Source organism: Lepisosteus platostomus, chromosome 7, assembly GCF_059453375.1.
Source record: "Lepisosteus platostomus isolate fLepPlt1 chromosome 7, fLepPlt1.hap1, whole genome shotgun sequence".
Taxonomy (NCBI): Eukaryota; Metazoa; Chordata; class Actinopteri; order Semionotiformes; family Lepisosteidae; genus Lepisosteus; species Lepisosteus platostomus.
In genome coordinates, this window is record NC_142617.1 from 6,633,706 (window position 1) to 6,661,254 (window position 27,549).

Genomic DNA, 27,549 nt, shown 5'->3' on the forward strand with positions numbered 1-27,549 from the left:
ATACTCTTGGTTTGTATCTTAAAGTGTTTATTTTTTCCTAAAAATACTTCAGATTTTCAGATTTGCAAAAAACAAATGCTTTGCATACGTTTTATATTTTAATAATAAATAGTTAAAACATTCATTGTTCACTGGTGAAAAGAATTTGTTACCATGCTCTGGGATACTGTAGCTAATCTGTGTTTCTGTTTTATTGTATATGCTGTGTACAGACCACTGAAGTAACAATGTTTCTTACAATGTTTCTTTTCAAATTTGTGATCATTTCATGTGGATTGGAAATTTGTGCCAGAAATCTGGATTTTTTCAATGCCACAGTCCAATGATCTCCTGCTGAATTAATGTTAATTTACTAATCCTAATCATTAAAATGACTTCAATCATTTTTTTAAAAGTATTTGTTATAGTAAAAAATGCTGTAACATTCTCAGTTCCAAATCAAACCCACAGAACACTGTGCTTTTAGAAGCAACAGTGTGCATTTCATGCCAAATGATTTTTGTAACAATTTTAATGCTATATGAGATTAGCGCTGTCTGTTTTTTATTTTTTGTTTGTAAAGCTACATCCATTGCGGCTATTTTAAATAGTTATTTTCTGTGAGCAGTTATATACAAAATATTTTTAAAGCATACCTCAGATTCTTTTTTCTGAATTCACTTGATGCCCTTTCTTTAGACTGTCATAATTTAATGATGTTTGGAAGTGTTTGCAGGGATTCTGTAGCAATGAAGTAGACTGAATCCCTTTTGAAAGCGTCCTGAAAATAGATTTAATGTTGAAGTAATGCAATGTCTGTTGAAAATGTATTAAAATAAAACCTCATATCATTCGTATTAATGTAATCAAATCATACCTGATGATTCGATTCCACAAATTCAGAGTTAAAGCAAAGACAGTGGTCGGAATATTACAAAACAGAAGAAAATGTGTTTCTTTTGCTGCACTGTCAAATCAGTTTAATCAGAGAAGCACCAACGAGTCTCCTTCTGTCATAGTATTAAATCAACATTTGGCACAAAAGGCTGGATAATGTTATGGAGCAATGGAATATTTTGTTGGTACCATATTAAAACTGGAATGAGCAAAGCAGTGAGGTTGTTAGCTGTAGTGTGCACATTGGTATTTAAAGGACACGCCTCTGAAAGAAAAATAAATCTGTAAGCACATTGTTGTGGCCTGATATGCAAGTTGTTTACACTGGAAAATAAAAACTGCATTTTGGCAGACAGTTCAGCACGTTCCCTGTATGTGAGTACGTTCAATAAACTCTGCAAAGATCTGTTATTTGAATTACTTTTGTGATCGGACAAAGAAACGAGTTGTCGTGGATCCTGTGCAATTGTTTGAACAAAATATGTATTCAAAACAAGGGGTGTATATTAGATTGTCAGACTGTGTGCGGGGGAATGTCCAATGAATTTTATAGTTATTGCATCTTTGTTGCTGAGCATGCTATGAGTGTAAAAATGTTTAGTAATTTAGCGTTACCATTGGGCCTTGTGCAATATCTGCCAATGCAATATGTTCCCAAGGAAGAGTGCAGACTACTCTGTCAATGTAGTCTGTAGATTAGTGCTGCACACTACAGATGTCTCATTTTTATACAGTAGCTGTTTGCCAAAGTAGGGCAGGTAAACCACTAATGTGAATTTTTGTATTTCTTCTTTCATTATACAAGACGTCTTTGGAAAAGGTCCATGAAACATGTTTTGGCTAAGTTTTCCTTGAAGTCTTTGACGTTTTCAAGGAGCAACTTGATTAGCCACCCGTCTCTAAGAATCCAGTACTGTGATCTGTGTTGAGTTCAATGCATCTGTTCCCACAGTACAAAGATGTTTGCAGTAGGAGTTTAAACACTACATGAACCATATAGCAAAGGACCCAGAGTTTGTGTGGAAACAATAATTACAAAGTGACGCTTCTCACTGGCTTTGAATGTGAACAGTATTGTAAGGAAATCAGCGGGTTCAAGAAAAATGGTTTGAAAAGGAGTTCGCTCATTTGTGTTCTGTGAAGATGCTGGCTGTTACCCATAGAGGACGTGGAGGCTCAGCAAGAAACAGCTGTGTGAATGAATGGAGACAGAGGCTGCATTATTTTTATCTCAGGGGTAAACATTTACTGGGCATGATATTCAGGTGATTTGTGTGCTCGTGTTTGGTGTGTTGTGTTTCCATTTTTCCTCTACCGGGTCTAGACCTCTACCATCATATCTAAGGCTGGATTTTCTTCAACCTGCTGTAAGACCTTTACAGCCATTTCCCCAGGTATGTTCTGTACAGCAAATCTGTCTGAAGGCCTCAAGACACAAACATAACAGTGGAACAGTGCTATGGAAGCATTTGTTGAAATGGCCAAGTTTAATTAAATGAGTTAAGATGGTTTGAGTCACATATGGGAAAACTGTGACAGAACTGCACTAATAAGCGAATACACAGACTTTCAGCTTCAAGTTTCATAACGGGCACAGAAACCTTACTTGGCCAGAGCACTCCTGAGTACTGTATGCTCCATGATAGGCTCCAGATTACTGCAGGGATTACTGTACCAGGAATAAATGGTTTTCTGATAATTAATGGATATAACAGAATGAAGGTTAAGTACAGTATTACAAAACCAAGGTAATACTCAAGCTTACCAGTTAGAATGTGGTGTGTACATTTTTTCCATTTGTTTTTGCTGGGAGAGGAATGAATCAGTTTTTATAGAGTATTTTATGTGTTCCTTCCTGTTCTTGTCAAGTAAAAAAAGAAAGATTCTGTGGTGCTCATTCATTGACACATAGTAATCCATCGGCACGCAGTAATTAAGACATTTTTGATATGTGGTGGCTTTTTTAGGTCTTAATTAAGTATATGTGTGTGTTTCTTAAAAAGGGGTCATTTTCAGAATTAAGGTATTTTTGTGCGTATATCTATCTCTGTAGGTAAGACTTGGCTGACCTAATCTACCACTAAATATATACCAAGTTCAATTTCTATTACTGGTTTCCTTTCCGGGTTTTTTAATGCTCAGTTGAGCACTAACTTTCTGTCCTGTGTCACTGCTTTTCTGAAAATGAGTTGTGGCAGTGACTGAAATTAAATTATTGTCCAACATCTTAACTGATTTTAGCAATGATATCTACTACTATTGGTTGGCAGGACCTCTAAAGATGTAACTTTGAAATTTCTATATCCTTCCGAAGGTTTTGCAGTTTTTTATGCTTATTTTTCTGTTACTGTTCCCCTGAAAACTGCCACAGTGTGCTTGAAGCAGACACAGCATCTCTGTCATTAGAGTTAGTAGGATGTCTGTCTACACATTTGGGCTGAATACTAACATACGGGGACAGCAAAGGACCCTGCTCTCTCACGTTTCTGAGTATTCTTGAACTATTCCTCAGGGCTTGAGCTTGTCTTCTCAAACCATGGTCAGTTATTTACTCCACCTTTGTCAGTGGCGGAAACTGCAATTTATTCATCTTTAGTTTTGTACATACTTCAAAACCCATAAGTATTGGCTGAACAGTGTTTACCTGTGTGACAAAACCCAAAGGCGGACAGAAGCCTAGGTGACAGTATTGACTCAGGCCTCTAAACCCTTCAAGGGCCATCTTTGTAGTAGCCCATTTCACTGTTTCCTCGCCGTAGCAACCCTTTTGTCCGGTACATTGAATGGGCCTCCATAAATTGAAACGAAGATTTTCAAAATAGGAAAGTGCTGTTAGCTGCAGCAAGGAAATGGGGAAAAGGAAGTCTAGAATCTAAGAGATTTGTCTTAAAAAGTGTCCAGTGAATGATGGCTAGTCTTTCTTCAGATTTAGTTCTTCACTGCTCGTAGCCAGCTTTCACTGAGCTCCCAGTCCCTGACCCATTTGCCACAGGACACAGCGTGAAAGGAAGTAACTTCTTGAAAACTACAGCCATTTCCCTTTCCAAAAGGTTTCATTTTAAATCACATCTGCTCCAAGCCGTTCCTGATTGAGGGCTGTTTCTGAAATAATAAAACAATCAAACAAAGAGCAGCGAGTGGGTGTTTGACTAGTTGTCTCAGAAAGAGCCACACACAGAAGGTATCAACCACCCAGGAAAACATTTCGGGTTTGTGGGGAGTCTGAAGAAAGTCCGTACAACGTGAAACCTTGATGAATCTGATTATGAATTTAAAAATTGATGTCCCACTATGAACCTATGAGAAAGCAATCGTTCTGAGGACTTCTTTAGGGCTAGTTAGGCTAATCCTATTATTTATTGAGGATTTTAGGTTTGAAGGGGGTCACACAGCATATACATGCTTCAGAAGTGTATTTTGCATTGATTAACATTGAGTTTTAGAGCTTGCTCCTTAATGATAGGGCGTTCTCCGGGATTCTGTGTTGTTCATTAGAAAGGATGAAGCATCTGGTGGCTCACAGCAGTAGCTATAATCAAAATACGATAGACAAGCACTTCCTTTTTCCATGTCCTGCACTGATATCTAGCCCTATCAGGAACTTTCAATACAGGAAATGCTTTAAGAAGCAGTTTCCTGTCTGCAGTCACACAACTAAGAGAATCCTGTTGGTACATGAATGAATGGTGTCTCCCATTGAGTTGGGTGGCTGTAAATTCATAAAATCCTCCATTTTTGAGGTGAAGAATGTATTTTAAATATACAGTACAATAATAGTGAGTTGAAAAGTGTGAATACTTTACTTTATGACCTGCTTTGTCACAAAATGTAATGTAATGAGGGAAAGCATGTAAAAGTATGAAAAGGCATATCATTTAAAACTTTTAAATTTCAGTTAAACAGCTGCCTGTTGCCTGAATAATTACTATGTTTAGAGTTAGTCAGTTAGTTATTTAAAATAATTCAATGTGACATTCAGAAAGACATCTGTCTTAGATCTCTGTGCTTTAGGATATTGGGTGTATAACAGTGAAGAATATACAACTTTGCATTGTAACATCTCCACTTTATTTTCTAAATGTGTATTCTGATACGAGAAAACATCACAGCTTTAAACAACGAATATTATGAAACTGAAATCCATCTGTATCTTTTAGCATTCATCAACAGGAATGAAGGTAAACAGATTGATTCAGTAATATCAAAGTATAGAACATAAAAATGTTTTTTTCCCCAATACACAGTTTTATACAGGGGTAGAGTCAAGGTTAGGAGCTGTACTGTGGAATGTGATCAAGGAATGTGATCAAATTTAAAATAATACTTCCTGTAAAATTGATAAAAATGAAGCATGGCTTAGATAAGCATTTGTTCATGTGGAAAGTGGAACTTTTATGTATTTTATGTATCCAACTTCATATCATACTATTCTCACATCTGTTTTCCTACTTAAAGTTTATTCATTTATCAGAATGTTAGGCGGGGTAGATGGCGTACCTACTGCTGTTACACTGCAAACATGTGAGGTGTAAAGTAGCTCAAGGAAACGGAGGGTTTGGATTTGAACCAGGGTGTCAGGAAGTGTAACCCCCCCCAAAACAAACACGCACACACATACTGCTCCAGAGAACAGCCGAAATCTGTGCTGCCTGCTCTTTGGTTGGTTGAGAGGCGGATAGCCTGTTGATCTTGAGCTATCTTGAGGAAACAGAGTTCATCAGCCTCTATCTTCAGAGTATGTTGTCTTTATTAATTGAAAGGCTAAACAACTCGCAGTGTACTTGCCTGGTGACCAAGTCAGGGTTGTTAAAAATGACCAATCTTGCAAAACCCTGGTTAGTGTCCTTAAATGATGGCTGTGGAGAACTGGATTCGCTAAAACTGCTTTGTTTGTTGGAGTGCTAGTGCAATGAAATTAACAACTATTCTCCTGTGTAGTAAAACAATGGACTATAGCAGAAAGCTTTGAAGGGCGTGTTTTAGAAGTACAAAGTTGTTTTGTTTTTTTTGGCCTCATCCTAGGGTTCGAAATCTATAGGGATCCTTCACTGCTGCCTTAGTACTTCATTTAAAACGTGCTGTACAAAGGTTAAGTTGGTGCTTTGTTATAATACGTTTGACAGTGTATTTCATTATGTGTTTAATTACGATACTGTTCCCCACTGAGTTTCGTCGGAAGTTAAGTACGTTAGATTATACATCTTCTATACTTTTCAAAGCTTTTTTAAAGTTATTCTCAGAATCAAGAATGTATATGTACTGTATGTGGTAGCAGTCAGCAGCTTTACTGGAGAGCGTGGGACCAAGTAAAAGAACTTTGATCTGGAACTGGTATTCAGTTCTCTTCTGTGGCAGAATTTTACTGTACGATGAAAACAGAGGAAGGTACCTGCTCACTCGAGCAGCACCAGTGCACATTGCTCCTGGGTGGATGTAGGGTTTGTTTTGCTTTACTTCCAGAGGAAGAGAACCATCTTGTGCTGGCTTTGAAAGTCATGCGCAGTGGTCATCAGGTGAAGGTTAATTGCCCAGCCGGCCCAATAATGTGGTTTGCAGCTGAGATATCAGGGAGGAACAGTGGCTACAAGATTAATCTGGTTTCCGACACAGCTTCCCTTTCCTCCAACTGGTTCCAGTCCAGCCTCTTGACCTGTCATCAACCGTTACCAGGGAGGGCGGCTCTCTCGTTCACACAGAGGAGCTTAAACACTTTCACAGCACTCCAGAGAGCAGGAGGTAGATTGCACCTCTCATATCTCTGCAGAGCAGCCTCGACACTGCAGCTTCAGCACGGATTTTACAAACAATGGAAGCAATTAAAAACCAAATGAGCAAGCCTTTAGTCTTAATTAGGACCCTGAGAAGCAAGGAGACCTTTACTTCATGTACCGTCATGCCTTGGAAATAAAAACATGACTAAAACGAGAAAAAAAAGTAAATGACTTAGGTAGTGATATGCACTTTATGGAACAAAACAAGGTTTATACACTTCCACTCTGAATAACATTTTGACAGAGACTAGCACAAAACTGCCTATCATCCATTATAGTTTGTTCCTGTGGGCCAAGAAAACCTAATGACTTTGTCCCAATCAAGAAAAAAGACATTGCTATTTTCCAGGTTAACTAGAAAAAAACACTAAGTATTGTTTGTAATAAGCAGTACAACCAACACGTCTGTAAAAAAGCCTTAAAATATAGTTACTAAACACAAAGTTAAGCCATTGCATATGCTTTCCAGCAGCATGGTTAAGTGCTACGATAGGTTTGAAGTCAATGTTGAAGCCGACAAGTCCAGCATTGTGTGTAACTCTTAGATAGAGTTGAAGCTCATGGCTAAATAAGATGGGAGTTCTGGCCAATGAAAATCCACATCCAAACCAGTGCTGTAATTAAAAACATGTTTTATTTGATGGCAGTGGCTGGTTGTTTCACTACACAGCCATGTGTATGCTGTGTAAATGTATTGGCACTAGTGGGTAAAAGTTAGCCTGTCATCTGTTTTGAAAAGAATGCCTGGTTTCCCCCAATTATTCCTGTCATTTGATGTAATAATGTTTTTTCAAAAGGCCCAACTTTCTAAACAAGGCGCACATAAAAGAGAAAAGACTCTGTAATTATATAAATAACAATAATAACATCTACGACAGATAAAACCATCAGGCAGCTTGGCCTTTCTGTTCTGGGTAGAATTAGAGGGTTTCCTGAGGAACATGCAGCTCAGGAAATGCATGTGGAACTCAAACATGACTGTGATTTTCTGCTCTGAATAAACGAAAATACGAAAGGGGATTAAGGCCTTTATCACCATGTGGTATGAGCAAGGATATCCTAAAACCAGATAATGTGATATCTGCACGATTGTGGTTGGTCCTGTGGTATGCTTCTGCCAGGCTCGAGCCTCAGTTATCTTACGGGAACTCTCCTGATCCTCTTTGTCTCCAGCAGGGAAGATCAATGGGTCCAGCTGTACAGTGAATCGCAGCAGCTAGGTAGAGTGATCGATAGCAAAGTAGGACAGGATTGATTTACATACAGCAGGCAGGCTTCTCTTTAGACTTCATCATCTGCCACGTGTCATCAAAGCTATTAAAATCTGCAGTCTGCATTTCAAGGCAACTTTCTTAGGCACACCTTTGTGAGCGTCTGCCACTGTGGGTTTCCTTTGCAGATTTGCAGACTGACCAACAGTTTGCCATGCCTATATTCCACACCAAACGATACCTCTAGATGCACTGCCTTGTTTCGCTGTGCTTGGCTATCTTTTTTTTTACCGTGGTAAACTACGGTAAATCTAGAATTAAGTAAAGGTTTATTCCATGCTGCAAAGAGAAGAAAAGAAACACAGCGTTTCGGCAGTGGAGCCTTCTTCAGGTGTGAAGGCTTCTTCTCTTCTCTCTCCAGCTTGGAATGAACCTTTACTCGTTCTGTGGTTGTCCTCCTGTTCCACACCGGGGTGCGGTGCTTTGTGTTTTAGAGGGTATCCATATTGCCATAACTAGCAGGTGCACAAATCAACATGGAAGACGAACAAAAAATAATGATTGGTTTTGTTACCTTCATCTGTGGCTTGAATAACGATTCATGTGACACATGAATAACAAGGGGTTCTGGTTCCCAGGTAGTGGGTTTGATTGTTTTCTTACACTTGTACCACTTGCTACAATGTTTATTTGATGAATTTACCTGCTGGGCTTCTATAGGTTTATATTGATAATTGTTCCACTAATTACCATCAATCAGCAATTAATGGGATGCTGTATAACAGCGTAAAAAGTAACAATTCTTGTCCTGTTCTGCAATTCCTACGCTTGAGTGCGTCAGATTTAGGTAGAATCAGACAGGTATAAAATTACATTGCGTGCCAATTATATGATACAATGGGAAGTTCCTCCAATAAGTGCATGAAGGAAGTGAACCTCTACTGGATGGAAAAACAATAAACTAAGAATTATTTTAGGGCCTATGGTCCAATGTATTTCACAAACCTGAACTCTGAGCTAGACAGCAGATAATATTGACAGGCAGATAAATATGGTTGTTTGGGATTTTTAGCATTTAACAATGTACTGTAGCTCATCTGGATTTTACAGTACGAAAGTCAATCCTGCCAAGTTCTTGTTTGCTGGAATGTATGTTATATTGTATGGTTGTGATGCAAACAGCTTCCCAGATGAAACACAGCGCATTACAGGCATGCTCCCAACCCAGAAACCACACAGTGCCTATTCCAACAGCTAAGGTTACCCTTCCATTCCGGGATAATTCGACGTTACAGGCTAACGCAGGGGGTCATGTCACTGTAGCCTGCCCATGTACCACATAGAGTTTGAGTTAGACTGAATATCTGAAGGGTTTTTGAGGTAACTGTAAGAAAACAGCCCTTAGGCTTTTGTTTTTAAGTTGTGAAGTTTAGTTTAAAACATTGTGCACTTTAAAACAATATGCGGCTTATTTCTTATATTTAACCTATGGAGAACTTGTTAGTTGCAGACATGTGGTGTGAATACGTGCCGCAGTAGAGGCTGCTCAATGATGTCTTAACAGCTGGAATGTCTGTGGTTCTCCCCCTCAGGAAGCACTGTCAGTGGTGAGTGAAGACCAGTCGCTGTTCGAGTGTGCCTACGGAACGCCACATCTTCCCAAGACGGAGATGACCGCGTCCTCCTCCAGTGAGTACGGGCAGACGGCAAAGATGAGCCCCCGCGTCCCCCAGCAGGACTGGCTGTCCCAGCCTGCTCGCGTCACGATCAAGATGGAATGCAACACCAGCCAGGTCAATGGCTCCAGGTGTGTGTGTGTCTCTCTCTCTCTCTCTCTCGGTCTCCTGACTGTCTCTGTGTGCTCGTCTAGGTCCTTAATCACTCTCCTGGCCATCTCTGTGTGCTCGTCTAGGTCCTCTGTCACTCTCCTGGCCATCTCTGTGTGCTCGTCTAGGTCCTCTGTCACTCTCCTGGCCATCTCTGTGCGCTGGTCTAGGTCCTCTCTCAGTCTCATGGCCGTCTCTGTGTGCTCGTCTAGGTCCTCTCTCTGTCTCATGGCCGTCTCTGTGCGCTGGTCTAGGTCCTCTCTCTGTCTCATGGCCGTCTCTGTGCGCTGGTCTAGGTCCTCTCTCTGTCTCATGGCCATCTCTGTGTGCTCGTCTAGGTCCTCTATCACTCTCCTGGCCATCTCTGTGCGCTGGTCTAGGTCCTCTCTCAGTCTCATGGCCGTCTCTGTGCGCTGGTCTAGGTCCTCTCTCTGTCTCATGGCCGTCTCTATGTGCTGGTCTAGGTCCTCTCTCAGTCTCATGACCATCACTGTGTGCTAGTCTAGGTCCTCTCTCAGTCTCGTGACCATCTCTGTGTGCTGGTCTAGGTCTTTTTGAAAAGTGCATGCTTGCAAACGCATGTGTTCTATGTGTTGTCCTGGGTTTTCTGGGGGGTTACAAAATAAGGCAGAAATGGCTAACAAACACGGTATAGGGACATTTGTTCCCAAGGTATATTACTATTGTCCCTAGAGTGTAAAATATCTGCCATATCACAATATGCACAGAATCACAAAGACAGTTAGAGGTCAAGGTGACCCCATCAAAAGGGCCCACAAACTGGAAATAAAAGCATACCTGCCATTTCATTTGCAAACAGCGACGGTGTGATGAAGCAAAGCAGGGTATATTGGAGCTATTGATATTATAGATGATGATATTTTAGAGGAGCACTTTTACAAGTCATTATAAAGGTGACTATAGCTTTATTTATCCTCTTTTATCTGGATGATTGTTGAAAAACAACAAACAATAGTTTGAAAAGCTTCAACATCGAACATCTAGTTGGTTAAGCGAATTAAATCTGTTTACCCTTGAAGCTCCTAATTAATCTTTAACACATCGCCTGTGCCATAAGAGTCAGCACCCTGTGGTCTTGCCAAGCACATTAGAAACCTTTTTAAAAAAAAAAAAACAATTCTGCAAATCTGTCTGAGCTCTGACCAAGAATGAGAAGCTGCAGCTTGACTTTAAACTCAAAGCAGCTGTCCCTGCTCACAGAACAAGCGCCACACTCAGAATATTTATAGAGCGTCTGTGCCCCCTTCTCTCCTCTCCCAGCTCTTGTGAAGCGTGCCGCTCAGCAGCCCTGGCCTAGCGCACACAAGAGCACAACCAGTTTATCCACCGGTGAGAAAAAGGGAAAGGTTTTTCCAATTAGCACCAGGTTGGAGTGCTGTTGCAGTGCTTTGCACATGCAAGAGGGGAAATAAACACGTTGCAAGCCTCCTGCTCCCTGTGTGCCTGGTTAGATGGAAGCACTCAGGCTGATGAGCCAAGCCTGCCAGATGCACAGAGGACACTGCTATTGAGGCGGCTTTGCGGGGAAAGTGTGAGAAACGACAGCTACAGCACTGAACTCACAACTGGAATGTTGCACAACTTTACGCAAGTCAGGGAAAGCAAAGGCTTGAGAAGGGCAAAGGCCCATGAGCATGAATCAATATTTCCCAAGCCAGTTTTCATCAATGAAAGCAGAGAGAAACTTGGTATCTGTTGGGGAGTCATCCACCTAATTTGCAGTGCATGCCCGTCTTACGGTTTTAATTGAGATGTCGATCTTGCACAGCTTGGCAGCGGATTGTTTAGTCTGTTATAGAGTTGAACTTGGAGGTTTCTACGGTTTATGAAAGACCCTGTGCGAAAACTGAAACTTATACTGCTTTCACAATTATACTGCTTCCCGTTTCATTGCATTATCAACCACAGCACGGCATCAAATCTTTTTATCTTTAAAATGGAAGGCCAGGTGAGATAGATAGATGTTCTCCGTTCCTGTTGTGTTCTGTGAGCTGTTATTGGCTGATCGACAATCAGTGATGAAAATGCACTCAAAAAGGGATGAGGTCCGTGAACAGTGAAGGAATACAGCCTTACAGTGTCCCACAGAGAGGCCAGCTATTGCACGCAATTAGAAATCATCCTAAACCCTCTGATCTCTGTTTGAACTGAAGTGCAGTCCTTGTATTACTGGCGAAAGGGGAGTTGAGGAATGCTTTGGATGTCTTGCCTTATGGCAGATTAATTAGCCACACAATGCGAGGAACAATAAGCAGTGTTTCTTTAAGACAGGGGAGGGGAGAAGTCTTCTCTTGCCTGGGCTTCCCTTTTTATTGTTTATCCTCAGCTCGCAGTACCACCCAGTAGTGGCTGTAGTTGCTGTTTATGTGAGGCTGCCAAGAAAAAAAAACGGCTGTGTGAAACACTGGGGCACTTTCCTATTTATAAAGAGAGACGTGTAATCCCAGGGCAGTCTGCCTGAACAGCGCCTTCAGACTATCTTCTCTGGAATCGATGGTTTAGCCCTTAAATAAGGGACACAGTGGGACTACCTTGCAGCACAGAATGTTTATACCTGACGGTGACTGAGTGTGAAAACACACATGGTGTTCACGGGGGGTTGGGTCAGTGAATTGGAACGGAGGGCTTGAGTTTCCGTTTTTTTCTCATTCACTCAGCACAAGGTGTCTTTTCTTTACTACTACCAAGAAGCTGCTGAACTGGCAGATTTGGAAGTTGAATCCCTGTGTTTATATACTGCTCAGTTACAGTGTGGGCTTTTTTCCGCCCAAAAAGACCGGTGTGCCTCATTTGAAGAGAAGAATTTGTGTAGGAAGCTTAAATCTCCTTGCTTTTCAAAACATGGCCTTGTGTTACTGGATGACTTTGTGCAGGGATTGTGTATGATGGTATTTCAATTCAATTTAGTTCAGTTCAATTCAATTCAATTCAATTCAAAAGACTGTTTTCATCCCATGTGGGCAATTTAAGAGGTATTTATATACTGTACGTACTGTCTAATTATCTATTGTATATTGGTTAATTGCCAATCTCATTTCACTTGGGACCTGAGTTTCCATTGAAAAATCGCCACAAAGCCACATGAAGCACATTTATTTTCTGTGTGATAGCGTTGACCCCTCTCATTGTGTCGTCATTTGGTTACAAATGGAGGTGTTTACTCATTCCCATTTGGAAAACTGATTTTACTTCAGCGCCATCTCAGCCTATGCAATGTAGCTTTAGTAGTTCTCCTGCTCTTGATCTTAAAGTCCTATCACATGCGCATAGCAGTAATTCCATGCATTTGTACATTGCTTTACATCCCAAAGGATCTCAAAGTTCTTTCCATAGAGTAAGAACACACCAGGTTCAGCAGGATGGAAGCCCTGTCTGAACAACATTTCCCAGGAAGCCTTGGGGGAATGAGCAGCTGCTCCCAGTCACCTGACCAGTTGCTCAAAGACAGTTGGTCAGGTGATTGTTTAAAAAAGCAGGAAGTGGATGCATTCTGGGTTCATCAGTTCAATTCAGCTTCGGTTCAAGATGCTTTATTGGCATGACCAATATGACCAATCAGTGACTGTAATATCTGCCATCTAGAGGACACAAGCCATATAAGATAAGATCACTTTATTAGCCATATACGATTTCTTGCATTAGGAATTCATCTTTTCGTATACCCCAGCTTGCTCTCCATGAGACACAGACAGGGAGAGAAGCTTGGGGTCAGAGCATAGGGTCAGCCATTATACAGCACCCCTGGAGCAGTTGGGGTTAAAGGCCAGACAGATTAGGATTCTTCTGCCAGCCACGGGATTTGAACCGGCAACCTTCCAGCCAGAGGTGCAGATCCTTAGCCACAGAACCACTGCTCCACCATCCTTTGTGTGCTCCATTCACCAGAGGACAGAAAGACTGACCATAGACAGGGACTATGAATTTTGTGAAGCTACATTTGTTCATTTTGAGAGTTTGGAAGTTGGAAAAGCCTCTTGGGAGTCTCTTGAGTAGTTTTGTTTTATGCTGGTAAGTAGCTCAGTTGCCTGCCTGTGATAGTTAGGGACTTTGTGAAGACTTTTAGTCAGGCGGTCAAAAAGGAGCATAGGCTTTTGTTTTGGTGTTTAGGTTTGGACTGATATTTTGTTTTCTCCAAAGTAAATGCTCTCACACTTGCACCAAACAACCAAAGGCCAGCAGTCATCTAATCCAGCGACTCACAACTAGCAACCCCCTGCAGGGTTGAGCCTGGTCAGTACCAGGATACGAGACTCCTGACAAAAAACTAAGGTTAATGATGGAAGAGGAGTTAGAGTGGCCAGTAGGGGGCGCTCACCCTGCAGTCTGTGTGGGCCCTAATGCCCCAGGTTTTGATGAATGTTGTCTCATTCTTCCCCTGTACATGTGATGTTGTAGAAGACGTTTGAGAACCATGTCTGAGCGATTTCAGTTCCACCTGAATGTCATCTTTTTACTCCTGTGAGGCACTAAATCGTATGTTTCAGTCCAGGCAAGTTTAGTCTTCTTTTGGAGACGATTTGTCTGCCCTTCATGAACTATTTTTTTCCTTACTCTTCAAAGAAAAGAGAAAATCGTTATTTCCGAAACAAATTCAACATACTATATGCTATGAAAGAGCTTTCTAATGTATTGAATTGTTTCCAAAAGTTGTAGAAGATTTGACATAAAAAATATAAGACCACACACTTCTTCTTTGTAATATTAAATGTAGTATTTCCATGTTTTAATAACAATTCTACAGGACTCATGAATTCATAATAAAAATAGTAATATTTTCCACTTTGGTGAAAACACGCAGCTTACAGTAATTCAGAAGTGCATTGTTCTGGTGGCCTTCTTAATATGGCTTCTGAAATCCAGTCCATTAAGCTTAGATTGGCCGTTGCAACATTGACAAAGTGCTACGTGATTTCCTAGGAAGGACAAACAGTTGGTTGACATATGAGTTTGGTTCTAATAAAACCCAAATTGTTAATATTGCGGCCATGTTGAGCGCACACTTATAAAACATTCCAACTGTAATCCCCAACATCTGCTGGCTGTTTCTGCAAGGGATTCGCTGGAGACAATAACAGTTGCATGATAGATGCTTGAGGGGTCATGCGTCCAACACAAAGCCACTTGCGAGTTTTTTCTTTTCTTTCAGCCATGTTCCACTTTTTAATAAGATTTTTAAACACGCATGACAACCCCTTAGGGTCTGTGATTAAACACACGCATATATATACTGCATGGGCTGTATATCGGGACGTGGGTGAGCTATTTTGTTTGGGTGAGTGGGACAAAACGGTTACTTTTATAATGTGCACAAAGTAAAAAAAACAACAAAACCTCGAAAACCATGGACAAGTAAAAAATAGAATGCTTTTTGAAAAAAGAAGTGCTCTCACTTCTCTCAACCTCGGGATTGAAGGAGCTTCTAGCTTTCTAGGCTTTTGACAGTTTTCTGCAGAAGGCTCAAAATTCTGCCTCAAAAAACAAACAAACTGCAGAATAATCAATGTAAGCTCTGCGCCATGCATGGGCAGCCACTATCGAGTGAACATACATCATTATCCCCTTTGTGGGATAGTATGAAGTCGGCCATTGGGTTTTAGTTTCTTGTGTTGCATTGAATTATTAATACAATCGAGCAGTTAGTTATTGGGATTTTTTTCGGCGTCTTCCCTGGCTGTTCTCACCAGTTTCCCGTTCTGTCTCCCTGCACAGAAGTTCTCCGGATGGCTGTGGCCTGGTGAAAGCAGGCAAGCTGGCCAGTGGCTCCGACGGTGGCCCGATGAGTTACGGCAGCTACATGGAGGACAAACACATCCCCCCCCCCAACATGACGACCAACGAGCGCAGAGTCATTGTGCCCGCAGGTGCCAAAGCTGCTGCTGGGTTCATCCCTCGGACGTTTCTGTCCCTGTTGCCCTGGAAGGGGGTGGTGGGTGTGGGGGAGTGTGTGTAGATGTGGGGGTGCTCTTTTCATCTGGTCCCCAGCACTGAAGCTCTAAAGCTTTTGCTGCGAGAGGGTGCAGCGCCTCGTCTAGACCATTTCCTACTGTAGAATTCCAAGAGGAGCAAAAAGGGAAAAAAAAACACTAGCAAACGCGACACCTTCTGGGAAACAGCCGTACAGGCAACCCTGTCAGGGTCGTGAGCAGAATCGCATGTGGCAGAACTTCAGATATTTGCCCTGCACAGCTTTACATAACCCATGTCTTGGAAGTGGGTCGCGCTGAACAGTTAACAAGTAGAGGGATAAAATTGATGTGTAATCATTCTTTTTAGGGAACAGAAAAAAGAATGTACTTTATTGTCCTTCACTGGAATGTGAAAAAGACATGCTGTACAGTAGTTCAGTGGTAACAAGAGTTACAAATTCAAGTTTCTCAGCTTTACTTCAAACTTTACTGACTCTGTAACACCTGTTACGGTTGTTATTGCATACTTCTTATAGTTTGTGTATCTATAGTATCTATAAATGACTAATGAATTCATTACGTTCAGGGTGTAAGTGCAGCAAAGTTACACTTGGCTAAAGGCTGAAAAAAGTATAGAGGGGAAATGACTTAATGTAGTTACACACTTCCTGTCACCGATAACGATATGGAATCGTTAATTAGCATTACAGACAACACAGAAAGAGTGGCAGAAATCATTTCTGAAGATGTACAAGCACCAGCCATTAAAGCTAGAAGCCAAGTGTGAAGAACTGAAAATTCCTCTGAAGCCCAAGGAGACCACCCTCGTGTGCAATTAGCAAATTATTTTTTGCACTCCATTGAGGAGTTGTGTAATAGTTTCAGTCTTGCGGTGCAACTTCCTTTCTAACCGAAGCTGACGGAGACAATGATGAGGCATGTTTAGTACATCCTGTTTTTGCATTTTTTTTTCTGAAAAAGGACAATGGGAATGTATCTTTGGAATTAAGGCAAAATGGAAGCAAGGCTGTTTTTTCTGCTCTTTAAATAATTAATTTTGACTTCACTACCGAAATGAACTAGACCCCGTATTTGAGCTCTGAACTACAGAAGTGTGGTGTCTGGGCACTGAAGAGCATTTACAGCCTTATTTTCTTGTGGTAAAGCCTTATTTTGTTTGTTTATTTATTCATCCATGAGGCCTGTGCCAGAGGCTTTCCACAGGAAATACCAACTTTACTCTATAAACCATCATGACCCCTAGGACTCCTCTTCCTGGTGAAGTGATAGGTCCCAATATTTAGAAGCATACACATTTTATTACTTCCCTGTAGAACGGCTTGTGCAATTTCTTACTTTTTCTTATTGTATCAACAAATAATTGATTCGCAATTGTCAAGCACATATCTTAGTTGCCAATTTAGGCTCTAGCTAGATTGGAAGGCTTCATGAAAGGTTTCTCCGGTACTGCATGTCAATGAGTACAGGTCATGCTGACAGGAGAGATGATGAATGGATGTAACTTGCAATCTGCTTGTATTCCTCAGATCTGGGATGATCCTATTATGTTTACAAAAATAAAACATCTCATGTAAATACCACGGAGGTGAAAAATAAACACTACGCATCACTTTGGCAGCTGAATGAAAACAATGCCCTGTATAATTTTTTCTTTCTGTGTTTCATCAGTAAATTCCATATAGTTTGGGAATGTACTGTAGTTAGATAGAGCTTATTGGGATACATTAAGCAGATGTGTCCAGCTGTTGGATTTATATACCAACTAGATACATTTTAAAATGGTGCGCCATATGGAGGTTTAAAAACAGTTCACAATTTTTAAATTAATTTTTGCTCTTCTGTATACAGTAAGTCTAAATGTAATGCATTCCGTTATATTATAATACACTCGGGTGCTCTCTGTACGCTGTGCGCGTTGTGTCTCAAAAGCTAGCCCAGTGAGCTTCCACCATCACTTCTTTTTTCTGTTTGTCAAGAAGGATAAAAATTAAAAGGAAAGCAATCTCGTTAAATTTCATTTTTATCCTGCTTGTCTCTCTGTAGAAAGAAGTGATCGTGGAATTGACACTTCTCATCGCGTTTTGCGCCTGTGTAAGTACTTTGTTCATTTTGGCTCCGTCGTGTATTCGTGGATATTCATGGAATCCCCAAAAAAGCCGTGTCTCTTCACCCCATCTGGAAGAAGGCTGCAATATACTGTAAGGCAATGGCCCATGTGTACTTTAAAGAGTGCTTCCATTCCAAAGCAGCACATCAGAAAAAGAATCTTGCATTTGTCTGTTATCGGCAGGAAAAGCTCTTGAATTAGCTGTTGAATTAAAAGCTATTGATTTCTCCTCTGCTGCCCTGACACTTGCTTGCAGTTATGTGCAGGTATGAAGAAGGTGGTTAAGAGTGTTCCAGGCGAAGCTGCTTTAAAATACAGATTACCAAAGCCTGTAAACTCCGGGCTTGATGATTTGCAACAATTACAAGAACAGAAACCCATTTTATAATTAATTATTCACCCCTGTTATTTAAAATTTGCATCTTTAATCTTGTAATCCATACTCTTTTTTTTTTTAGTAAGAAAGGGAAAACCCTCAAAATATTTTGACACTCCAGTTTCTTTAGCAAAAGCTTCCTACACCAAATACAGAGCCTTTGAAATCATAGCAAAATGCCCCAAAAAGTCTTTCCTGGGGTAGCATATCTCTAAGTTGGTAGACTGTTCTTGCTGTGGTATTAAGTAGCTGGCACAGTAATGCAGTAGGTTTCATTGCCACTTGACAGTGCTGGGGCCCGGGCTTCAGTTCATCTGTGTGGAGCTTGTATGTTCTCCCCGTGTTCGTGTGGGTTTCCTCTGGGTGCTCCAGTTTGCTCTCACAGTCCAAAAACTTACTGGCGGGTTAATTAACATCTGCGAAAATTGGCCTGGTGTGAGTGTGTATGTGTTTGCCCTACAATGGACTAGCGTCCCATCCAGGGTGTACTCTGCCTTTGCCTGCCAGGATAGAGTCTGGCTCCCTCCCCCGCCACCCTGCACTGGTTAAAGCAGTAAGAAAATGGATGGATGTCTCTGCCCGTGCCCCGATCCCAGTATGACCCCGGTGTGCCTTGCAGATCCCACGCTGTGGACGACGGAGCACGTGAGACAGTGGCTGGAGTGGGCGGTGAAGGAGTATGTCCTTCTGGATGTGGACGTCTCCTTGTTCCAGAACATCGATGGGAAGGAGCTCTGCAAAATGAGCAAAGAAGACTTCCAGAGGCTGACCCCCAGCTACAACGCAGAGATCCTCCTGTCCCACCTCCACTACCTCAGAGAGAGTGAGTGTAGCAGCCGGCTCTTGGCCAGGCCTCGGAGCAGTTGGATACCTGCAGTGCAGCACGTACCTCCTATAAAAACCTGCTTACTGCTCCTGATGTCAAAATCAGGCTGGCTTACCCTGCCACAAGCCTTCATCATACTATAGCGTGAAGCTTTGCAGTATCTATAGAATCCTGCATGATCTTTGTCTAATTTCTTTCTTAAAAGAAAATAGCAAAAAGGGGACAATTGTACAGTCATTCAGGACAAGGTATAAGGTGTCTTTATGAGAGTTCTGCTTTGCCATGCCTCTCTTGCAGTCTGGTTTTCTGCAATACCCCCTTACTGTATCACGCACAATTTGTGTTCTTCCCACAATCAAAGGTTCTTTTCAGCCATCCTTACATCACGCTGTGGTTATGGGGAGGACATGCCAGGCTTGTCAGAACATACGTTTAAGAGTGTGTGCAGATTTTAACAACCCGAGCCAGGGAGGATCTTTTGCTATAGTACAAGGCTCACTTTTATTAATACTATATTAGCTCACACCAGTTAAATAGGATAGGAAAGATACTGTACAACAATTATTCTTTTTACTCTGAAATATCTTTCAGACTATGAAGAGGGATACACAATAGAGAAACAGCCATTGCAGCAGTGTTGTTCTGAATCATTTCATTTTCATTTTCGTAGAGATTTTCATCACTCTTATTAATACATTTAAAAAACATGGGAAAGAAAATAGATAACTAAATAGTTCTGTCAAAGCTCTGCTGATAGTTTTCTCTTAAACGTATTATTAGGTCTAACATACTACATATTTGGACAAAGAGAATTTTTGTTAGGAATTGATGATTGCTGTGTTTTATCTTCTGCAGTCTAATTACTGGACTTCTTTTGCTTTATTCCCGGTCATCTTTTTATGCTGGGAACAGAGCAATTTGGATAAAGAGGAGGAACAACACATATATAGTTACAGAATAGATTTTCGAGGCTTGAGGCTTTAGAAAATGTTGTTTTTCAAAAGTCTGGTACTGTACATTATCTGACATTCATCCTAAGACTACTCTCTGTGGTGTTCCAAGCACAGATACATAGCTTTTCATTTTAACTTTTGATGTTTTAAAATTAGTTTGAATGTTGGGACAATTCCTTGTTTCACTTGTTTGTTTGGGCAGTGCTGTTTTTTTGCGATCAAATGCGTTTGAGAAAAACACAGTTAAGAAGATTGCCTTCCCGAAAACTATTTTGGGTGGATGCTTCTCTCTGTCTGTGCCAGCGTTTCTAATGGTCAGTGGACCTGGTTCATGATTCAGGCATTTTGTGTTTTGAATAAAGTCCAAATCGAATGGGATTGAAGAGAGAACCAGGCACAGTCAGAAATGTTTTTAAATGACCTGAAGAAATTGCTTTTTCTTCAGCTACTGAAAAGGTCCTTGTATTGTAGCTAAGACACCGCAACATTGTAACAATTAGTGCTACTAGACAGGCATATCTAAAATCTTTTTAGGGTGTTACTTGACTGTTCTTGAAGACCGTGACTAGATTAACAGGTAGACAGTACTTTCTAGAAGTATTTACGTTTTTAATTAATGATGTGCTACAGTGTGTCATTATAAATGCCTTTGGCTAAAAAGGAGACCATACTTTTAAATTAGATATCTTTAAATTGGTAGACTAGTCCTACTATAGCATAAAGTACTTGGTTTCAGGATTAGGTCCCTGAACAATATCCATGTTATGACAGGAAATAGGTTTTGTCAGAATTAGCAGACATTGTTATTTGAGGAAATATCCACAATGTTATTGGCATCATCTTTCATTTTTAGTTCTAATTCCTTTTGACATTGATCGAGAATTCTCAGATTTTTCAGGACTCCATCTCCTGAAGTTTCAACCAGTGCTTTAACCTTACAAGCTCTGAAGGTTACGTCTGGTTCAATGGTCCTAATTTTAGAAAACACATGGTAAAAAATATTTATAGGATGAAGAATGTTTTAATTTAAAATGAAAAACAACACAAACACAAAGGTTCTCAGTCTTTTTGTGTTTTCTTTGGAGGTTTGGGGTTTTAAACCTTTTGGCACAATGCAAAAGTTGGTCTTTAGGAATGTACTGTAGGCACAATATCAACACGTACCTATCACGAACAAGTATGAGAGATGGCAAATATTTCATGAACAATTAAGCATAAACCTGCTGGTTTTAAGCTATTTTTTGGATCATCTCTTTTGTTAGGAAATAGTAAAATGAAAATGGAGGAAAACTATGGCAAATCATTTTGTTTGGTTTTTTTAAAAAGGCAGAAGGTTTAATGAGAAAAACATGAAGAAATGCTGGATCACAGGAACTCTTCTTTATAAAAACTGGGGTCGCTAAATGTACAAAACTTTGGGGAGCCTTGCTGTTGACAGCAAAGCACATACAAGAGCAAAGCTTGCCTTTCATCCTCTTCTCCTGCTTTCTTTTGGCACTGCTCAGCTGTTTCTTTTTCATAATATGTACACAGGCTTGGAGAATTTATTTTAGAAAAAAACTGTCCAGGCATGCACTTTTCACAGATGATTGTGGGCAGCGGCGATGCGCTCTGTGTGTGTGTGTGTGTGTTTTCCTTGGCCTTTCAGCCTTCTCCTGTGCACTCAGTGGATGTGGTGTCTCTCGCGCGCTCTCTCCTCGCCTGTCCCCCTCTCTCCTCCTGGCCCGCTGGGGTTACTCAGGCCTCTAGAGGGGGCCGCCTCACAGATCGCCAGACGTTTCGAGCGGTTCCAGTTGAGTTCCTCTTTCAAAAGAATGTTTTCTTTCTCAGCTCCACTTCCCCACTTGACTTCAGATGATGTTGACAAAGCCTTGCAAAACTCCCCTCGGTTAATGCATGCACGTAACACAGGTAAGGAGAACCTGCACACCTCTCTCTGCTTTGCCAGGGGCACCTTACTACACTGATAGTGCTGATTTCTAATAAATATGTATGGATTCATATATATTTATCCTCTCCTATATAATTTCCCTATATGCTGGTACAGGTATGTGTGAGTTTCTAAAAGGAGAACACTTCGTATTTGGTTTGATCAGTGCAGGTTTGACTTTGTTCCCCATCTTTTTTGGTTCTGTCAACTTGACGACAGACATTATGATAATCCTGAGCCAAACCGTCATGCTTCTTCATTTCAGGGGGTCTTCTATAATTAGTATAACACAGTAATTCCATGTAATAAAGTTGTTATTTAATACATAATGGTTGATTTTCCCTATTATTATATTTAATTATTGTTCACCTGCCTGCCTTTCACTTGTTTGTTGGCTGATAACATTGTGTGTGTTGCCCGGTTGAAAAGTACGATACGATTGTGTCTGCAGGCTGGCCTTTTCTGCTTTGCATCTCTACTGCCTTATACTACCTTATATAGTATAATCGGAGATGCTTTATTTGCAGTGCAGTCCTTTATGATGAACAGTTTCCAGACTCAAAATCTCGACGGTTTCCTTTACTTTCCAGGAGGCGCAACGTTCATCTTCCCCAACACCTCTGTGTACCCAGATGCAGCACCCCGGGTGTCGACTCGGCCAGGTGTGTTAAAGATCATGCACTTGGGCCCGAGCTTAAACATGATACCGCCAGCTGTGTTTCTGTCTTCATAAACTGTGATGGACTGGGACTCCGATTCTGGTCCTGGAAGAATGCACTTTCATCTGGTTTTTGGTCTTCCTAACAGGCCAATTTGATTTGAGTTTTCCGTTTGGGGCATAATAATCAGTTTGCTTTTGACTCTCAAAAAGTCAAATGAGATTTGTGATTGGTATCCACCCTGTATGAATTTCCGATTTAACCACCAAATGGGCTAGACATGCTCAGTAGGGTCCTCAAGAATGTAACCCTTCTTATGTTCTTATGTTTGAAGCCCTGCAGAAGGAACAAATGCTCGTAGTGGGACAGTCTAATACAGTGGCATTCCTGCCTGTGTGTGTTCATTATCAATTCATCAGCTAGTAAGAGCTGTTTAATAATAATAATAATAATAATAATTGCTTACACTTATATAGCGCTTTTCTGGACACTCCACTCAAAGCGCTTTACAGGTAATGGGGACTCCCCTCCACCACCACCAATGTGCAGCATCCACCTGGATGATGCGACGGCAGCCATAGTGCGCCAGAACGCTCACCACACATCAGCTATCAGTGGGGAGGAGAGCAGAGTAATGTAGCCAATTCATAGAGGGGGATTATTAGGAGGCCATGATTAGTAAGGGCCAATTGGAAATTTTGGCCAGGACACCGGGGTACACCCCTACTCTTTTCGAGAAGCGCCCTGGGATTTTTAATGACCACAGAGAGTCAGGACCTCAGTTTTACGTCTCATCCGAAGGACGGCGCCTGTTTACAGTATAGTGTCCCCATCACTATACTGGGGCATTAGGACCCACATGGACCACAGGGTGAGCGCCCCCTGCTGGCCCCACTAACACCTCTTCCAGCAGCAACCTTAGTCTTTCCCAGGAGGTCTCTCATCCAGGTACTGACCAGGCTCACACCTGCTTAGCTTCAGTGGGTTGCCAGTTGTGAGTTGCAGGGTGATATGGCTGCTGGCTGTTTAGTCAGAAATATCAGCCAGGAAGTTGAGGAGAAGCCATGTACAGCTCTGTCTGCTGAGGTTATTGGAAACTGGACTCTTGTAATTGAGTATTTTAAATAAAAGTGAAATAAAAGTCTGAACAAGCAAACAGATTAAATACTGTAAGTCATCGATCACCACTTGCAATTAAGAGCTCAGCTGGAATTAAAATCATTAAATACACTATCCCCCCAGGACCAGTGTTGAGAACCATTTATAGCAATATGACTGATAAATGAAAAGTTTAATTTGATGTGCTTATACACCCATATCTACCTTTGTGAAGACATCTTTTCTTCAGATTTTGGATTGTACACTTGGTAACTTGTTACTGTGAGGTGTGTGCTCCCCCTGCTGGCTTGATATGGCATTACAGAGACTAGCGATGGCTGAGTGAACTGACTGCTGGACTCTTCTGTCCTTTTTGCGGAACTTTTTGGTTTTTCAGACATAGCCTATGAAGCAGCTAGGAGGTCAGGATGGACTCCCCAAGCTGTATCTTCTTCCAAGGGTGAGTAGGAAAGGGGTTTCTGAAACCGGTTTGTCCGTTCAACCTCTTGCTTGAATTGTCCTCGTTAGACTCTAATATCCTGAACTTCAGATGGTGCCATTTTTAGTTGTAAATGAACAAAAAAGAGACTGAACCGTTTGCTTGCAATTGGGAATGCTTTTTTTTCTTCTTCAAAAAATAAGAACCAAAGAGAATTAAACAGATCAGCATGGTGGTGCAGGAGTTGAGTGTCCCCGTGTTTGCTTGGAGTTTTGCCTGGGTGCTTCGGTTTCCTCCCACAGTCCAAAGACATACTTGTAGATTACTTGGCCTCTGGGCGCTCTGGTGTGAGTGTGTGCACGTCTGCGTCTGTTTGCCCTGCGGAGGACTGGCGTCCCATGCTGGGCGTATCCTGTCGTATGCCGCTTGCTTGTCGGGATCGTCTTCGGCTCCTACGCGACCTTGTATTGGATAAAGCAAGAAAATGGATAGAAGGAGAATTTTCCATCGCAAGAGAAGTCCTGCTCATGTTGACCTGTCTCTTTCCAGGCACCCAGCCCTCATCGTCAGTAGTCACCAAAAATGAAGAGCAAAGACCACAGCTAGGTAAGTTATGTTTTAGCTTCCTTTAAAAATGGAACCTGCAAGGTTTAGTATAACCATCTTAAATGACTGCTCTATTTAATTTAATCATTCCAAAAAGAGAAAGCTTGACACCTGACATGCACAGGTATTTAGAAGGACCATTCAACAGAGACTTGCTAAAGTTCTCTGTGAAACCAGGGAATAATATCTTTGATCTTTGTTCCCTTGTAGATCCCTATCAAATACTTGGGCCGACAAGCAGCAGACTGGCAAACCCAGGTAAATTCAGAGATTAATATCATCACACCTGACACCGACAATGAAACACACCTGACTGGCTCTGTGATATTAGGCTCTTTGCCATATTTCTGCAGACATATTCACCAAAGATAGTAACTGTATTAAATTTACACTCTCCTGTGAACATTGTCTTTGCAAGATTATCCGGATTTAAGCATGAATAACTCCAGATACGTGCATCGCTTATGTATCCTAAGCCCATTGTAAGTTCTTTAGAAACAGACGTCCAGTAGTCACTGGTTGCTGTCTCCCTCTTTCCTCTGTCCTCCAGGGAGCGGACAGATCCAGCTGTGGCAGTTTCTCCTGGAGCTCCTGTCGGACAGCTCCAACTCCAACTGCATCACCTGGGAGGGCACCAACGGGGAGTTCAAGATGACCGACCCGGACGAGGTGGCCCGGCGCTGGGGGGAGAGGAAGAGCAAGCCCAACATGAACTACGACAAGCTGAGCCGGGCCCTGCGCTACTACTACGACAAGAACATCATGACCAAGGTGCACGGCAAGCGCTACGCCTACAAGTTCGATTTCCACGGCATCGCCCAGGCCCTGCAGCCCCACCCCCCGGAGTCGTCCATGTACAAGTACCCCTCGGACTTGTCCTACATGAGCTCGTACCACGCGCACCAGCAGAAGATGAACTTTGTGGCTCCCCACCCTCCTGCCCTCCCTGTCACTTCCTCCAGCTTCTTCGCTGCCCCCAGCCCTTACTGGAATTCCCCCACTGGGACCATTTACCCCAACAGCCGGCACCCAGCCGCCCACATGCCCTCGCACCTGGGCACTTACTATTAGACAGACCGCTGGCCCGCATCTTCCTATTCAGGAAGAAATAATGAGGGAAGTGAGAGAAAACAGGACATTTGTTTGCAAATGCGAAGTCAAAGATATATAGAACCTAATGAAACCCCCCAAAAAAAGAAAAGTAACAAAGCAGAAACATGAAGGGATTTGTGGAAAGTGTGAATTGGTATGAAGGGATGAAAGGATGATTCAAGAACTGAGAGAGCGAAAGAGTTCTAGATACTGGAAGAAGAAAAGCAGGTTGCTGGGAGCTGCAGTATGGCTGACTGTCAAGGGCAAGTTGCAGGTGGTCATTGTAGATAAATGCTGGGAAGGCAATAGAAGACGTAACTTTATACCTTCTTATTAAAGGTAATGAACATACTACAGGAAATACACAATAACTGCATGAAAAGTTAGCAAATATATATATATGACTAAAGTATTAAACTACCTTATTTAATAAAGCAAACATATCAGACTATAGACTAAAGACTATAGAAGTGTGTGGAAAAGTCAGGCATAGCACAAACACGCAATGGTGTAAATTAAAAAAAGAACAAAGACTCCCAGCCTTCTGGGAAAGGTGCAGGAGAAAGGGAAAGTGTTAGCTGTAGCAAACTGTGAAATAAGCGTGTGAGCATCGGGAAGGACTCGAGCTGAAGGAGTGGACTTCAGGACAGAAGCTCGGGAGAAAAGGGATAATGCCAAAGCAAGGGAATAGCAGAGGAGAATGGAATGGATTCGGCTTAAATCCCGAAACACTGTCCTGAAAACAGCAAGTCCTGTATCACTGACAGGACAATGAAGTATTAGTCCTTTGGATACACGCTGCCAGTTCTAACAGTATTTTTACTGCACAGTGGTGCACAAGCCATTATTGAAGGTAAAGGAGGTTAAAGGAAAACCTTTTTACTTGACTGTTTTTTTTAAAGGGAATACCTTGAAAACATAATGCATCTCTGTTATTTGGAAAACTGGAATTATGAGGATTTTTAAATGTATTAAATAGGACCTCAAATCTTTTTTTTTTGGGGGGGGGGGGGTTTGGGGGGAGTTTTCTTGACCTGTTTCTGAATATAGAAACTCTTTATACTGCCAAAGAGATTTCATAAAAGTATCTGTTTTTTATGACTTTTTTTTTCTGAGTCGCGAACGCTGTGCGTTTGTTAGATCGAAGTATCCAATTCAGTGTTATTTTTTTTCTTTTTATATTATAAATATGTAACTTATGCATTTATACACTACGAGTTGATCTCAGCCAGCCAAAGACACAGACTTTAAAAATATGAAATAAGAAATACGGGAAGAACTAAAAAAGACATAAATGGGGAAAAAAAACCAAACGGCAAACCATTTGTGGCCTTGGCATTTTTAAACTCTGTAAGCTTTTGTTTACAATTCAAACTCTAAGTGCGTAGGAAAAGCTGAGTATATGTAATGAAAACCTGAGTTTGGCCTGGCATGGCATTTCAGAGCTTTTCTGTATTTTAGCGCTAGAGGTTAAGGGTGGGTTAGGGGTACACAGAGAATCTTTAAAACCAGGGAAAATGGATGGGTTGTAATGAGGCTGGTCAAAAGGGAAGGGTACATAGAAAACATTTTACTACGGTAAATTATATGTTTTTCTATTGTGTAATTCAAATAAAGTATTTTTAAACTACAGACGGTATATTGTATTATTACGTCACTTGAAGAAAAAAAAGTAAAGTAATACAATTAGCACGGACATTTATTGCTGTCAGCAAGGAAAAATACATTGTGTGGTATCTCATAATTACCAGAAAATTATCTTATTATTACAAGAGAGTACATTATCTTGTAATTACAAATTAGCAAATGATCTTGTAATTACAATGTGGCA

At 41.3% G+C, this 27,549-nt stretch overlaps 1 protein-coding gene across 8 annotated transcripts in view; it reads left to right on the plus strand.

Moving 5' to 3' along the window:
* The window catches only part of erg (ETS transcription factor ERG), a 63,934-nt gene extending 36,584 nt beyond the window's left edge, over positions 1-27,350 (plus strand). For 3 of the 8 annotated variants that reach the window (XM_088638902.1, XM_088638908.1, XM_088638903.1), the window contains 10 exons: positions 9,451-9,665; positions 15,415-15,566; positions 17,676-17,723; positions 18,735-18,938; positions 21,725-21,805; positions 22,415-22,486; positions 23,979-24,041; positions 24,570-24,626; positions 24,837-24,884; positions 25,177-27,350. In XM_088638902.1, the coding sequence (XP_088495028.1) occupies positions 9,451-9,665; positions 15,415-15,566; positions 17,676-17,723; positions 18,735-18,938; positions 21,725-21,805; positions 22,415-22,486; positions 23,979-24,041; positions 24,570-24,626; positions 24,837-24,884; positions 25,177-25,697 (1,461 nt within the window). In that variant the 3' untranslated portion in view covers positions 25,698-27,350. The remainder of the gene's footprint in view (positions 1-9,450; positions 9,666-15,414; positions 15,567-17,675; positions 17,724-18,734; positions 18,939-21,724; positions 21,806-22,414; positions 22,487-23,978; positions 24,042-24,569; positions 24,627-24,836; positions 24,885-25,176) is intronic. The other 5 variants (XM_088638904.1, XM_088638906.1, XM_088638909.1 and 2 more) reach the window with 3 other exon arrangements.
* The last annotated feature ends 199 nt before the right edge of the window (positions 27,351-27,549 follow it).